Source organism: Vanellus vanellus, assembly GCF_965231255.1.
Source record: "Vanellus vanellus genome assembly, chromosome: 4".
NCBI lineage: Eukaryota > Metazoa > Chordata > Aves > Charadriiformes > Charadriidae > Vanellus > Vanellus vanellus.
The window spans coordinates 53,945,644-53,961,536 of record NC_138909.1 but is presented as its reverse complement, the minus strand read 5'-3'; the positions used below and the strand labels follow the sequence as shown (position 1 = coordinate 53,961,536).

General features: G+C 38.6%; 1 protein-coding gene across 1 annotated transcript in view; it reads right to left on the bottom strand.

Annotated features, from left to right (window-relative positions):
* The window catches only part of MSANTD1 (Myb/SANT DNA binding domain containing 1), a gene marked incomplete at its 3' end in the record, with an annotated part of 33,564 nt that overhangs the window by 5,129 nt on the left and 12,542 nt on the right, over window positions 1–15,893 (bottom strand). The window contains exons 2-3 of the mRNA XM_082482322.1: window positions 14,501–14,765; window positions 3,847–4,131 (exon numbers count right to left, since the gene is read on the bottom strand). Coding sequence (XP_082338448.1) covers window positions 3,847–4,131; window positions 14,501–14,754 — 539 coding nt within the window. The 5' untranslated portion in view covers window positions 14,755–14,765. The remainder of the gene's footprint in view (window positions 1–3,846; window positions 4,132–14,500; window positions 14,766–15,893) is intronic.

The window sequence follows — 15,893 nt, the reverse complement described above, 5'->3', positions numbered from 1 at the left end:
TGAATTCAAATACATGAATGATATTTCAGAAGAAGTCAGACTAGATGATGTGGTGGTTTTATTATGGTCTATTAATCTATGAAAGTAACTCTTTCACCCCTATTTTCAGTACAATAGAAATGGCAGAACAGATGAAGTCTGAACCACATTCACAGTCTGGATAATTATGTTCTGTCATTACTTTAACAATGAAAATAAAGACTATAAATTAGTCCACAGGGTGAAAAAACACTGTTTTCAATTAGATAAAGAGTCATTTATAGTGGTGTCAGGAATTTTTATTTTAAAAGTTTAAGCTGCAGAACAAGACTCCACCATGTTGCATTATATTATCTGGCCATAATAGAACAATTCTATTACTGTCAGATGTTTTATGGACATTGCAGTGTAATACAAGCTTTGTTGAAGCCCAAAAGCAGTGTTAGAACAATGCTAAATAAATAGCAGGCACCCCATTAAAGGGAAATAGGGATTCCAAATGTTTTTCTCATCTGCAAATTGCAATAAAAATAAAAATTAATTTCATCCCACGTTAATTGTATTATCACTAACTAGCAAAATGTGGGGTTTGTAAGAAGGTCCCACACTCAAAGAATTTAAAATAAAATTCAAAGAAATCCAGTTACAACTATTTTTAGCTTGAGAGTATATATATATTGATTGACATATAAATCTTGACATTTTTCTCTATCCTGAAAGCTAAACATGACATTCAATGGGGTTTTTTAAGTTTTAATTTATATAGCCAAGTAGCCTCCTGCTGTGTTCAAGCACACTGTGGAAAATACAAAGCTGATACTCAAAAGCTGTGTTTGAGAGTTTAAGGGAATAACTATAAAGTTTTCACAAGTTTAAAAGTTGACTTAAAAAAAAGTACTGTTTGACGTTTTTTTCCCACTATGCATTGTTGCCATAACATTATAATTTTGATTACCGAAGAAAAAAATCCTATAGCATAAGCTTACTTTGCAGTATTGTCTTTAGTTGCTTTTTTGAATCTATCAATCAGATCAACTGTGTACTGTTTAGAGGCAAGGGCATTTACAAAAAAGCCAAGATGGACCCAAATTTTGTATTCTAATTCTTTTCTCTCTTGTTGGCTATTTCAAAGTGTTTTTCAAATACAGGATGAGACTCTAATTGCTTAAGCTGAAAATTGCTTCTCAGTTGATCATTTTCCATTAGTAACTCTAAAACAATCATCTTCCTTGTCTTACTATGGCAGCTCTAAGTGATTTTAACCCATCTGATATCATTAGCAAGCACTGTATTTCCATCTGGACAAGAAAGGGCTCCTTACTCTTCTCTTATTCATCAGACTAAACAGGTCAAAGCTGTAAAAGCTTTTCAAACCCCTCTGTGAATATTGGAGTACCACTTTTCCTCTTTCCAGATACATGCCCCATTAATATCACAGGTGCCTTCTAATTTTCAATCCGATCACAACGCTCACCTGAAAAGTTATACTAATCTCTCAAGTGGTATCTACTGCTCAACGTTTTCTTTTTTTAAACACATTAGAACTGTATTTTAAGTTGTGAATATATACATGTCTTGCTGTTAAATGATGTGCACAATATTATATTGCACAAAATTCTTTTATAGTGGAGACTGTGAGAGCAATGTTAGGGAGCAATGTATTATGGAGGTCCTACCACACTGACAGCTGACCTACCCTTTCCTCCAGCTCCCAAACCCTGTTGCACAGCCACCCTTAGCAGGCAACAGCAGCACTGCAGCCTGACCTACCTGCAAGGACAAAGCATCATTACCTGCCATACAGACTTGCAGCCAGTTGAAATCTAGCCGTTAAAGGCTAGATTTAAATCATAGAACCATAGAATGGTTTATGTTGGAAGGGACATTCATGATGATCTAGTTCCACCTCCCCTGCCATGGGCAGGGACACCTCCCACTAGACCAGGTTGCTCAAAGCCCCGTCCAACTTGGCCTTGAACACTTCCAGGGATGGAGCACCCACAACTTCCCTGCGCAATTTGTTCCAGTATCTCACCACCCTCATAGTGAATTTTTTTTTCCTAATATCTATTCTAAATCTCCTCTCTTCCAGTCTGAAGCCATTACCCTTCGTCCTATCACTACATGCCCTTGCACAAAGTCCCTCTCTAGCTTTCTTGTAGGTGCCCTTCAGATACTTGCGTCCTTGATCTGCAGTTTCTAAATTGGTCAAGTAAAGTTAAAATATTTTTTACTAGAACAGGTTAGGTAATTACCTTGAACAAAGTAAAAAAACCACTGAGCCTGAAGCTGGCTAAAATGCATTATAGCCTAAATTGTCCAGCTGTTATTGCTAGGGAAATAATTCAGTTAGAGGGGCTTAAGTCCACCTTAGCTGTAAATGAAAGCATCTACATGAGAGTGGGAGTCCACATGCGAACTGTAAGCACAACAGATACGCATTTGTGGCTGATTAGCTTGACTTCTGTGATGGCTTGTCTACAGTCTACACTCTGCAATGAAACCTGGTGTGGTGACCTCTGTCCTCCCCTACCAGTCACCTACGGTACAAAATCTGTGTTGTCCTGGAGTCATCCCTCAGCTGGAGACACGTAACATCCAGCATTTTTAAAAAGTCTGATGTTTTCAAATAGTCTAGCGAATAAACTATACCTCATGTTTGTAGAAAAATGACCTTCTAATTAAATATTAAATAATATTATTTGAAATCAAATGACTGATTAGGAAAAAAGTTATTGCATCAGAAACATGATCTTGGAGTCTGCAGATCCTAAAAATCAAGAGAGACTGTGTATCAGGGATATCAACTACTTACAATGAACTACGATGAAAAAAATTGTTGCTTGTGAACAAAAAGTTTGCTACAGTGTGAGAATTATACACCATAATATATATTCAATTGCAAAAAAAAAAAAGTTTTAAAAAATAATCAGCTATTCAAGGACTATTTGCTTGAATGGTTGAATAATTTACCCTAGTTTTATTCATCCAAGAGCAGGCTTGGAAACAATAACCCAAACTTGTTAGGTTGGTTCTTCTTGCAGCTCAACACCTTCTCAGTTGCATGACTGACAGATAATTTTACTGTAATAGTTGCAGCTTCACAGATTCATGATAAGGATCTCTGGGATCAACTTTTTTTCCTGCCAGGAAACTGCAATCAACTCTTATTTCACATCACTCTGGATGAAAAATGAGACCAGTAAAGACTAAAATTTTCATCACGTGTACAACCCTGCCTTTTGTTAAAATGCTGCTTTCCAGAGAACTCCAATCTTATCAAAAAAAAAAAAAAAAAAAAGGAAACACATGTTTGTATTCTCAAACTAGCCTTTACTTTGAAAAAGTGATATTCTCAATTGTATTTGAAATGTTGCAATGTACTTTCAAACTGCACGAATAGCATATCAGTGTCCACAGAAATATTTTGTTTGTGTCTTTTCAGCATTTTAATAATAGCTGAAGCCAGAGAAATCTCAAACTCATACCAAAAGCAAAACTAGAGCAGGCCAAAAATCTCATCTAAGCAGTATGTTATACCTCTGATTGCACTGCAAAACTCTCTTGAACATGCCTATACTCCTATTACAAACACTCTACCTCATGTGAGCAGTGACACGCATGCTGAGTTTTGGCAACATTATGCACTTTTTGGCCCAGTCCTCCTCCTCTCTTCCAGTCACTCATAAAGGAATAAAGAAAATGCCCTAATTCAGCAAAGTGGCTGAGAATGGGGAACAGATCTCATTTGTGATTTACAGAAAAGATACAACAGCTGTTAGAGAAAAATGTGCTAGGGTGTCCCCTTTACATAGCAGATCTGGTTCATTCTGTGAAATACAAGAAAGGGGGAAAAACAGGTACTACCTCAGCTTGTAAGAGAGTAAGCTTGACGAGCTCTCTGAATGTTCATCTTCAAAGCACTCTTCCCTTCCTTCATATGTAAACTGGTTATATGGCAAATACAGAGGTGTAGACTTGGCTGATGGAGACTGCGAGGCCTCCGTCTGTGATGTAGAAGGACCTGGTTGCTGATTTTCATGCATTTTCACATCGCTGTGGTCTGTCACTTTGGATAAGATCCTATCAATGGTTTTGTAGTAAGGCCAGTCAGGTGCAACAGTTTCACTGTCAGTCATGCATTTTAGTTTCCTGTAAGAAAAGGCATATAACATTAAAGCTTGTTTTCCTATAAAAGTATTTTTAATACAGATCTATCTCAAAACATTTGCTCTGGTCACATTTAGGAGTCAAACTGAATGCTTTTGATAAGAATAAAATTAGACACTTCTTTCTTTTAATCTCCAGTGAAGCCTTTCAGTTTCTTTTCCTAGTTTTGACCTGTGATTACAAGTTGCATGTAAACCCCAACGGAATTTCAATACACATAAAGAACATTACAACCTCTAATGAAAACAGTACCGTGTTGGTTGTAGAGTAATTTTTCTTCCCTTTACAGAGTGCCAGACTAACCAATCTGACAGCAACCCCTGACAACTAGAGTAGGCAACACACCACAGCCTTTACCAAACTATGGGCAACCCTGTCCTTCCATGCTTTAAAGAATGAATATTTGTTTTCCATCATGGATACATGCCACTTTAAATATAATTCATATGTTTTTCCTAATATTAGAATCATAGAATCATAGAATTGCTGAGGTTGGAAGGGACCTTTAAGATCATCAAGTCCAACCATTAACCTACCCTGACAAAACCACTTCTAAACCATGTCCCTAAGTACCACATCTGCCCTTTTTTCAAACACCTCCAGGGATAGCGAATGAACCACCTCCCTGGCCACCACCACCTTTTAGGCTTTTTTGCCTAAAAGCTCTGAAATGCCTACGTAAACATCCTGGTAACAACCATGAAATGTAGATGCCTGCTCATCTGTTACAGAAAAAAAGATTAGTGTAGGAAGAAGTATAGAATTTCATTAATTTACAAAAAAAAAAAACAAAAAAAAAAAAAAACCCACCAAACTAAAACCAACAACATAAAAATGAAAACCGTTAATAATCATTATAAACAGCATGCACAAAACCTTACAGTGAAAGGACTATCAACTGTGACCATGACTTTCACATGCATCTTTTTATGAGATCTATTATTCAGTCCTAACACAAAGTTCACTGCTATCCCACTTGGTACCCATTGTTATTTCATTTACTTTTACTGAGAATATAAAACTGAGGTGTATAGATGAATTACACATCTCAAAGAAACTCCAGTGTTCACCTCGAGTCCCCAACTCATTCATTTGCCTTTCCCAGTTGGGATCTTGTTACTCTAAATCAAAATGCAGCAAGGGAACACAACAGGAAAGGCAAAACCAATGACAAATGCTCTATTTTCATAAACCAGATTTCATTCAAATTAACAAAAAGCTGAACCAAATCTGATTCTCACAGCTAGCAAGAGGTTTCCATTTGCGGAAAAAAAGGATAAAAATTACTCCTGGACACCCAGCCCACCCCCTTTTCTTGAAGCCTTTCTGTTTTTTCCTCCTTAGAATCCATCCTGCCCACACTGGTTCTGCAAAGGATAGAATTAAATAGCATGTAAACTTGACAGAAATGGTGCCAAACTTAAAAGCCAGAACTTGAAGTTCTTCCTTTTAAAAAGCTTTCAGCCAAGGCTAAGGGGAAATCCACCAGTGAGGAAAGAAGGCAGAAAGATTTGCTTAGATTTTAAAGCCATTTAAGGATTCTTCTTTTTCTTTCTTTTTTCTCATCCTTGCAAGGTCTGATGAGCTTTTCCAGCTACTTAGAAATGCACATCGTAGTCCTGCATAGCAAAACCTCCACAGTAATCTGTATTTTTATGCACTCTATGCATTCAAAATTTTGATTTCATACATGTTTTACAACCTACTGCTGCTATTTCATAGTCAGAGAATATCTAGCACAACCTACAAATACATGCATATCCATCCAGCACAGACAGAAAATAGCTAAGTACAAGACTGACAGCAACCATCACTTGATACTGATTATTTTTAGTTCAATTGTTTAGGCTATTTGCATGAAAAACATATCAATTTAACCACTATATGCTACTAGCCAAGTCAACATTCCACATGCATTTGCCCATGTTGAAACCCTCAATATATTCAAGCAATGGGGTTAAAATATTACCATCCTCAGCTGCTCATTGCAACACATTCACCATGGTTGGTCATCCCCATGGGCAAGACAGCAAAAAGCCATGCATGAGGATATCTCAGCCATGCCAGTGCAAAGCCCAGCAGCTGCGGTAAGACTTCAGGGACACAGTTTGAGCCTGGAGGACTGCAAAACATTGTGCCCAAAAGAATGGGGAAAACTCAGAGCTGGTATTCTGCTGACTCTGCTCTGGGGCCAAACTTGTGGTTAGCCTAGTATTAGCCAGGACCCCCAAATCCCCATCAGCTGCTGCCCAGCCAGTCCATCCCCAATCTGTATCAGTGCACGGGGTTCAACCACCCCAGGGGTAGGACTTCACATTTGTCCTTGCTGAATTTCATGAGGTCCCTTGTCAGCCCATTCCTCAAGCCTGTCTATGTCCCTCTGAATGGCTGCTCTGCCCTCATACGTGCAGACTGCAGCCCTCCCCAGTTTGGCGTCATCTGCAAAATAGTGAGCATGCCCTCCACTGTCTCCTCCTTTGGGTTTTTTATATTAAACAAGGCATGTCACAGTATAAACTCCTGCAGTCCTCAACTTGGAATGAGCCTCTAGGTAGAGTACAAGCTGTTAACTACTACCCTTCGAGACCAGAGATTCAGCCAGTTTTTCACCTAGCTCATAGTCCATCCATTTGGAGTATAACATCCCGGCTTGGATAGAAGGCTGCTCTTGAAGACCGTGTCAAAAGGGTTTCTACTGTCAAACTGGACAACATACATTGCTCTACTCTCATCCACAGATCTAGTCATACAATCACAGAAAGGAAGCAGGTTAGTCAGATATGATTCCCTCTTAGTAAATCCATTCTGCTTATTTCCAGTCACCACCTTCTCCTTTATGTAACTGGAAATTGCTTCCAAGGCGGCTCGCTCTGTGATCTTCCCAGGAGCTTGAAGGGAAGTTGATCAACTTTTAATTCCTGTTCATGCCTTTTCTGAAGATGGCTTAAACAGTGGGCTTTCTTCAGTCCCCAGGGACCTCCCTCAGTCTTCACAAACTTTCAGAGATGATTCCTGAATCAGTCCTTTTCTACTCCTGGTATTTCCTCTAACCCTGCTCCAGGCACACCAGACCTGAGCAGTGAAGACTGAGATCAAGAAGGTATCTAGTATCCTCAGCCTTATTACTTGCATCTGCTTTCACTAAATCACACACCCCTGGTTGTGATTTTCAGGGCAACCCCTGGTATCAATACAGGTTGGGGAATAAAGGGACTAAGAGCAGCCCTGTGGAAAAGGACTTGTGGGTACTGGTGGATGAAAAGCTGGATGTGAGCTGGCAATGTGCACTTGCAGAGGGCCAACCGTATCCTGGGTTGCATCAAAAGAAGCGTGGCCAGCAGGTCAAGGGAGGCGATTCTGCCCCTCTACTCTGCTCTGGTGAGGCCCCACCTGCAGTACTCATCCAGCTCTGGAGCCCTCAGCACAGGAAAGACACGGATCTGTTGGAGCGGGTCCAAAGGAGGGCCACAAAAATGATCAGAGGGCTGGAGCACCTCTCCTGTAAGAACAGTCTGAGAGAGTTGGGGTTGTTCAGCCTAGAGAAGAGAAGGGTCCCAGGAGACCTTATTACGGCTATTCAGTACTTAAAGGGGGCTTATAAGAAAGATGGGGATAAACTTTTTAGCAGGGTCTGTAGCAATACGACAAGGGGTAATGGTTTTAAATTAAAAAAGGGTAGATTCAGACTAGATATAAGGAAGAAGTTTTTTACAATAAGGGTGGTGAAACACTGGACCAGGTTGCTCAGAGAGGTGGTAGATGCCCCATCCCTGGAAACATTCAAGGTCAACTTGGTCGGGGCTCTGAGCAACCTGATCTACTGGAGATGTCCCTGTTCATGGCAGGGGGGTTGGTCTAGATGATCTTTAAAGGTCCCTGCCAACCCAAATCATTCTATGAAAAGTTTTCAGGCGTAGGTATTTTGCCCAAGTAGGTCAGTACCCTGGTTTTTATGTTTTAGCTCTGCTGTGTACCCAGACCCCATTTTTTTTACAAAACTATCATGATTTTGAAGGAAGAGCTGTTGTTTATTATCTGCCCACGCAGCTGTAGAGTTGCAGCTATATAAAACCAGGTATTCCTCTGGCTCTGAATGCATCAAATAGATACTAATTCTTCCACTTCTGACTTCTTACCATAGCTCTGGGCTAAAAAAAAAAAAAAAAAAAAACACAAACAAATAGGATCACTACCAAGAGGTAGGCAAGAGAATTTCGTTAGCTTAAAAGCAGCACCAGGAGCAACCTTCTACCTGTATGGAGTCTGGCTCATACATAAAGAAAAAAGGATGAAATAAATGGAGAGATGAGAAGATAACAGGGAAGGGAGTGTCAGTCCTTTGGAAAAGAAGTAGGAATACTGCAGGTGGAGGTAAACAGGGAGAACATTGACTGGAAGAGTGGTTTAGCTTTCTGGTAAAAACAAATCAAATAGCTAACTTGTTAATATTAATATCAAGTTTCAGGACTCACTGATTTTTAAGTATGTTTTTCTACAACTGCTAGAAGTCCAGAGAACCCAGCGGGACAGCTGACAGTTTTTGCCTGCATGAAGGTAAGCATAACCCCGGCAGAACTGAAGTCTAAAGCAAAGATGAATTTACTGCTCTAAGTTAGTCATTACTGTAACTCATCAGAGCAGGTCTTAGATGCATCCAAAACGTAAAGTTGGATTTTTTGTTTGTTTTTTTTCTCCATGGTTTTGATTGGTTTCTTTGTTTGTTTCAATGAAAAAAGAAACAGGACAATAGCAAGGCTGGGATGCAATAGTCCAGAAATGAGAGAGGAAGATGAGCCAAACATTCAACATGTTGAAATTGGGCAAATCACTGCCTGAGTGAGCAAGCCAAGCAGAAAAATTAGGTAAGAAACAGGAGTGAGAAAACCAGCAGAGCTTGCAAAATAAATTCCCACTGAGTTTATCTAGACCTGTTGCTGTTTCTTGAGGGTCTATTAAAATCCAGCTGAAAGCAGAGGCAACTGAGAATGCTGTCCAAAAACTCAGGGATCCAAGTCAATTTTCCAGTGGACAAATATCTGAAAAACACCATCAACTCAGGTAATCTGAAAGGCAGTTGCTTGTCTTATTGCAAAGAAGTGAATAAATTAATGGGCTTTGAGATCCTAATGTCAAAACGCTCCACTGAATGGACTGAGACACCAGTTGAGTAATTTGTGCGGCAGTTGACCTTTCTTCAGACTTTATTCTCTATGCCTATGAATCCACCTTCTAAAATAAAATTATTACAGTATTATGTTCTAGACAGTTTTTTAAAATCATCATTATTTAGTCAGTAAAAAGCAAGCAATCTAACTTGCCTTTTTTTTTTTACTTTTTGCTCAAAACACTATAGCTTTTTTATTATTATTACAGTATTTGATATTACCACTTGCCTTAAGGAATGGATACAAGATCCATCTCCTGGGGTTTCTGAGAAAAGCTTTCAAAATAAATAATAAATAGCAACTGTTCATGAACCAATCAATGGTGAGGAAAAGAAAAATGTATGAAAGTACAGCACTAAGTTGTGCATTTGCTATAAATTATTGAAATTAAAGAGAAAGCTGGTAAAATATTAAAATTTAACTTTCTGTAGTAATTTGCCTGCACTTATATTTTATCATTTGCTGTAGCAGCAGTCAAATATTTAAGTTGCTTAATGTCATAGAGCATAGCACCAGATTACACAAGCAACAATGTTTAATTGCTATCATGTACACATGAAAATAAAAAATTAGAGTAATCTTCTATTCAAATCATGAGATTGATTCAAATTTACCAATCATTAACATTAATTGACTGTGATTCAAATAAAAAAGAAACAGCTGCATCCCGTTTCCTAGGCTTTGAGGAGGGTGATGTTTTTGAAAATAATAAACTTGCATTCACACGGTTCTTATTTTTAAACATCAGAAACTGTGGACCACTGTGCTAGCTTTACAAGCCCTGCTTCCTTTTTAATAAGCCAGTGTGTATTAGTCAGTGGAAATACTATAACAACAGATACAGTGCACTGTTACACATTAAGATCAGTATCTTAGCGGGGACAGGACAGTGCTTTCTTTTAGAAGGACTAATTATAGGTGAATATGTGCTGAATGCCCCAAGTAACCCACATAACAGAAAGAATTCAGCACATATTCCAAGTGATGCTAAACTGCGAGAGCTGGCAGGCTAATATCAGCAAAACTTTTGATGACCAGCACATCGGAAAGCTTAACTTTGAATTCCAGCAGGCTTGACTCAGCCCTTCCTCCTTCCAAGACAGATAAATAGGGAGGTTCACACAGCTCACTGCACAGGTGTCTTTAAAACTGAACATTAAAAACCTGGTGGCTGATCTATCCACAGCAGATATTTCAGATTCTACTGCAATTCCTAAAAGCAGAATTTTACTCAAATGCACCTGCAAAAAAATTTTTCTTCCACCTGTGGTGCTGTGCAGCATTTTCCACCCAGCCAATTTCCACAGTGGATGAAATGGTCCTTTAATATACTGAGACTCCAGTAAGAATTACTTCAGGTCATGGTACGTTTTTCCCTGAATAGTTTCCTCCAAATGCACTTGGACTACAATAACGCAGAGGAACACAGGAACTGCTCCCAGATCAACCCATCATCCCGCTGCCTCACTTCTGACAAAGGTCAGTGCTAAATACTTCAAGATTCATTTTGATGGACATATTTTGAGGGGACATTCACCCATAAAGAGACTTGCTTACTTTTCCATCGACAGCAAGTAATATTCTTAAACCCATTGCCTTTCATAACTCTATCTAATTTGAAGCCAATGTCTGTATTTTTATTTAATAAATCTAATCTTTAGTAAAAATAATAATAATAATAATAAAACAACCTACTGCTCTCTTGGTGTCAATGATTTTCAGTGGTAATGAGTTCCACATGCTTATTATGCAATGTAATACAAATTTATACGACTTTAACTAGTTTTAAATTTCTTGCCTTGCAATTCCAATAAATAACTTCTTGTATTATGGGAAAAGAAATATCTGCTTTATATTCTGCAAAACAGTACTGTATATTTTTATGCACCTCTAGAACTCCTTTATATTTCTTTGCCTTCTTTCCAAGCAAGTCACAAACTTTTCCATTTCTCTTAATAAAGAAAGCTTTCCACATCTCAGCCTAATTGTGTTTTCTGAGCATCTTCTCATTCTCTTGTCACCTCATTGAAATATAGGGCAGTCAGAAATAAACACAAGAATTCAAGGAGGAAATAATGACATAAAATAGATTTATATCATGTCATTTTAACATCTGAATAATGTTTTTACCCCAGATGTGGAGGGATGGGATACAATCGCCCTAAAATCGCTTTTGTGACGGATGCTCACATGCGCTGAACTACACCTGAACTAACTTTATCTGGCAGCAGAAAATTTCAGGTAGGATCCAAGCGCACCCAGGACCAGGGTGAGTATGTGGGCTGTGAGCCCATACTGCGCTCCATGCCACCGTAAGCATTCACGCAGTTGCATTAACTGTAATAACTGCAATAATTACTGGCTAAGAAACGCTCGTCCCCTACCTACTTATACGTTTGTCTGACTTTGACTCCACATCTGCACAACGAGTAATGATTTTCACTGAGCAAAATACACGAAACAATATTTACAGGACTGCATCTTAAAATGCTATGGCATCCTCAGGCTGGAAATCACCATTATAAATGCTGTCTATTTTAGATCCTTTAATGTTTCAGATCTTTAATATCTGTTTCAAGAGTTGTCCCAAGATAAGACGTGCCACTTTTAACACTGAACTTGGTTAAAAGGACTAGTAGAAATAGTCAAGTACTGCTTTTTCTTTTATAGAAAAAATATACGCTTACATGCATGTACATATGTATAGCAATTTGTAGGACAAAGTTTATTTTCCTTAATGAAATTGTGGCGTACAGCTAAATAATACTATTATCTGATTAAATATTCCAATCCAGTTAATTTCTGACTATCAAAGTAAGGCTACAGACCATAGCATCTTTGCAACACTGCAAACAGTTGCCTAAAAAAGTAGAGTCCTGAAGTGGTGGGAAGAAATAACTGCTCTGGTGCAGAACACCCCCCTTATTCCTGCTGCTGGTGCTGCATTGTCCCATGTCACACTTACTAACCCTATGTAATCATTACAAAATCTTATCTCAAAAATAAGAGCATTTTCCTACTCTCCGGATCTTCTTTTTCAGTTTATGCCACAGTGCAGTGATGATGCCCAGAAACACAGCGAGGCAAAACATCTTCCTCAAGTATTCTCCAGGCACCAAAACGTGGATTAAAACTCAGCTGCCTCACAGCAAAGCCAGCTGTCGGTGGCAACTCACATAATTTTCAGTTTCATCACAACGTTCCTATCCTCACACACCAACAAAAAGTACCCAGAAAACTAAAGACTGTAAGTAAGTCACAGCTTTTTTTTGTCCCTGTTCTCTCTACCACCTCTCCTTGACAGCAAAGCACCTGGGCGTGCTTTGGGTATGAACAAATAAGAAGAAAGATGCATTTCATATTCAAGAGTAAAAAAATGAAACAGCACCATGATGGTGCAAGGCGGTTTTCTGACTCTCCTAAATTAGCATCTTAATCAATAAAGCAGGGAGCTGCAATGCACTGCAAAATAGAAAAGCAGCACGACTACACACAACAGAAGCAATCTTAGAAGTTCACAGAAACATAGGAATTTTTTTAAGAAGCGCTGCATTTCCTCCACACACACACAGCGCCTATGTACACGAGTGATTTTATTTCTTCCCTTCCCCCAGTGCAACTTTAAAGCAAAAACACTAATTAGAAAAACTGAGACGGTCTGATTGATGACAACACTGAAAATTTGGAACAAAGGCTGACAGAAATAACCTATTCCACTTGGCAATTACGGCACTTAAATATCATGCAGTTTTGCTAGACACCTGTAAAATCTCGGTGCCACAAGATGTATGTCTCAGCAGGGAGGACTGCAGATTTAGCAGACTAAGCAAAGGCCTGGTAGCGAACAACTCCCGACTTCTAAATCTGCATCCGAGTGTGAATTGCTGGGTGATGCTGGGCAAAAATTTATCATACTTCCAGCTTTCTCATTTACAGTCTGGGTGAAGAAAATCGTAAGGATCACAGCAGGGTTAGTACAGCATTTTGGAGACATTAGCATTTGCTACAAAACATCAAGTTTAACATTATGGGAAATGATGTTGAAGATGATGCTTGTAGATCATACAAATGTAGAAGAAGGACATTCAAAGTTAAGGGGTTTACAGGATTTTCCCTAGTTTTCTATTTGATAAGTAGTCTCTGCATTAAATACAGTAAGGGTGCCTTACAGAAAAGCAAGCAGTTTTAACATGGTTGCCTGCTGTAATAACCTTTTTTATTATTAATACGAGCTTTGAGGAGAGATTAAATAAAAGAGTCACATATTTGATTTTCTTGCATTACAAGCACATAGCTAAAATCACCACTCAGGATTTCCAGTATGAGGCAGTTTGTGCCTCACAGAGATAAGAATTTTATAAAAAAAAAAAAAAAAAAAAAAGAGAGAGAGAGAGAAAAGAAAAAAAAAAAAGATATGCAAATATTTCTGTTAAGTTCTAATTATTTTTTCCCCTGCAAACAACAACTGCACAAATGCCTCGCATTTTCTAAAGCCAACTTCCCCTCCTGACTGACACTGCCTGTTCTTTATCATCCCCTTGTAGACACCTCCACCCTCCCCCCCACTCCTTTGGAGCAGTATTGACAGTGCACATTGATTCTCTCTCTGCAGATATAATAGTTCTTTCGCTGCTGCTGCTTATAATTATAGCAATGTGTGTCACTCAGTAATAAGACATTCAATTATTCTTGGCCCCGTGAAGTGTAACCCTTCAACTCACAAGAACAAAATCTAGGGGCTTCAGCCCCCCAAAACATTACGCTGTTTTGGTTTGGGGTTTTTTTTTTAAACTTTGCCTCGCAATACCGATTCTCACTGGCCACTTCAAACTGCAGGAGTTTCACTGCAAGGAGCTGCTGCCAAGCTAACACAATCAGTCCCCTCAGCAAAGAGAGAGAAAAAAAATAAATCTGTTTTCCCACTAAATACATTTCCATCCCTCTGCATCATAACAACACTAGCTAATTATAAAGAAACAAAGTTGTCCCAGAGTTTGACATGAAATGGGGGAAAAAATTAACAATGACGTAACAGCACTGGCAAGAGAGAATTTTAAAAGCGATATGAACAATCTTTAATCTTTTATCGACAGATTTCCTCTAGGAGACTTCTTTCTGAAAGGCAAAAATCACTGCGTTGTCCCTGCTAAAATCTCTTAAAAGAAAAAGAATTAACTGAAGCTTACCTGTACTGGAATGTCATATTTGTAATTTTTATCTTTATTTCCTCTCCGTGGCGAATTTCTCCAGTCATTTCAAAGAGTTTGTTAGCCATTTTCTCATAAACTTTGGCATTCCTTTTAGTTTGTTTCAGCTCATCAAAAAATTCTTCCCAAACCAGCATTAAACCTCTCATTTCTGCATCAGTCCAGTTTCTGGCCCTCCTGTGTTTCTCAGTCTGAGAAGAGACAATGTAACTGGGAATTTCTGCTGCAGCCATTGCTGACTGACCTAAAAGGGTTTTAAAAGAGGACACTTAATATAGATTGAGTTTTTAGTTTAGGTTTTTTGTAGTGCAAGACATGCATATGTGGATAAAGAATTTGAATGACAACAGAACATATGAAACCTTTTTGCAACAGCTTGAAGCTTGAGTGCACAAAATGGGGCCTACATCTGACAGGCAGGAATTTAGTTAAAAGCTTTTAAACAGAGAAACGTCATTTTGATGTCACGTTTCCATAGCAACAGAGCAACTGCATAAGCTACAACAACAAAAACCTTTTAACTGAAAGCCAAAGAATCAGGACAAAGTTGACAGGCCATCAATATTAAAGCTTTTAAACACTTTAGGTTTAACAAAAAAAAAAGATCTATGCAGCCTTTGAGAAGCTACTTTTAAGTTTCTACTTCTTTTTTAGCTTTCCCTTACCTTTTAGGCAGACAATCTGCTAGCAGGGGGTCATGGTCGCCTGAACGAGCTTTTAAGTTGCGCCTTGACAGACTCTCTAGGAGGTTGCAAGGACTGAGGCCATGTACACAAAAAAAAAAAAAAAAAGCTTTTTTTGCAAAGATATTCTGCAAAAAAAAGCTTCAGCCAGCTTTATGAAAACTATACATCTCTAAGCTAATAAATGTTTAAGCAGGCAGGCTCATTAAAAAGGAGCCTGCATCTGGGTTTAAGGACACGCACAAAATAGTATTTAAGTGTTTAAAAATAGAGAGAAATGTATATACAGTTTCAATATAAAGCCACTTTTTTTTTTCCCCGAGATGTTTTGCTGCTGATAAGCACACACTGCAGTCCTGTCAGTACGAATTTGCCTTTGTAGGTATGTATTACTGTATGTGTATTTTGTATTCCTAGTAATTTAGATGCTATTTATGCAGCCTGTGTTCTGCCTTAGGACTGCAGCAGAAGCATTTCACCTGCTTTATGGGGAACCTAAAAGGATTATTCAATGAGTTAAAAAAAGGCTGCGAGATGCTTAGAACTGTGAATAAATTGCTTTGCTGTAAAACAAGCATTTTGAGCTGGTTTCTGGATAGGGCTAAATTCTGCCAGCAGTTATGCCAGAGAAGCACCACTTATTCATCACATTAAATACTGTGCAACACAAGCAGTGGGCCAAATTCTGC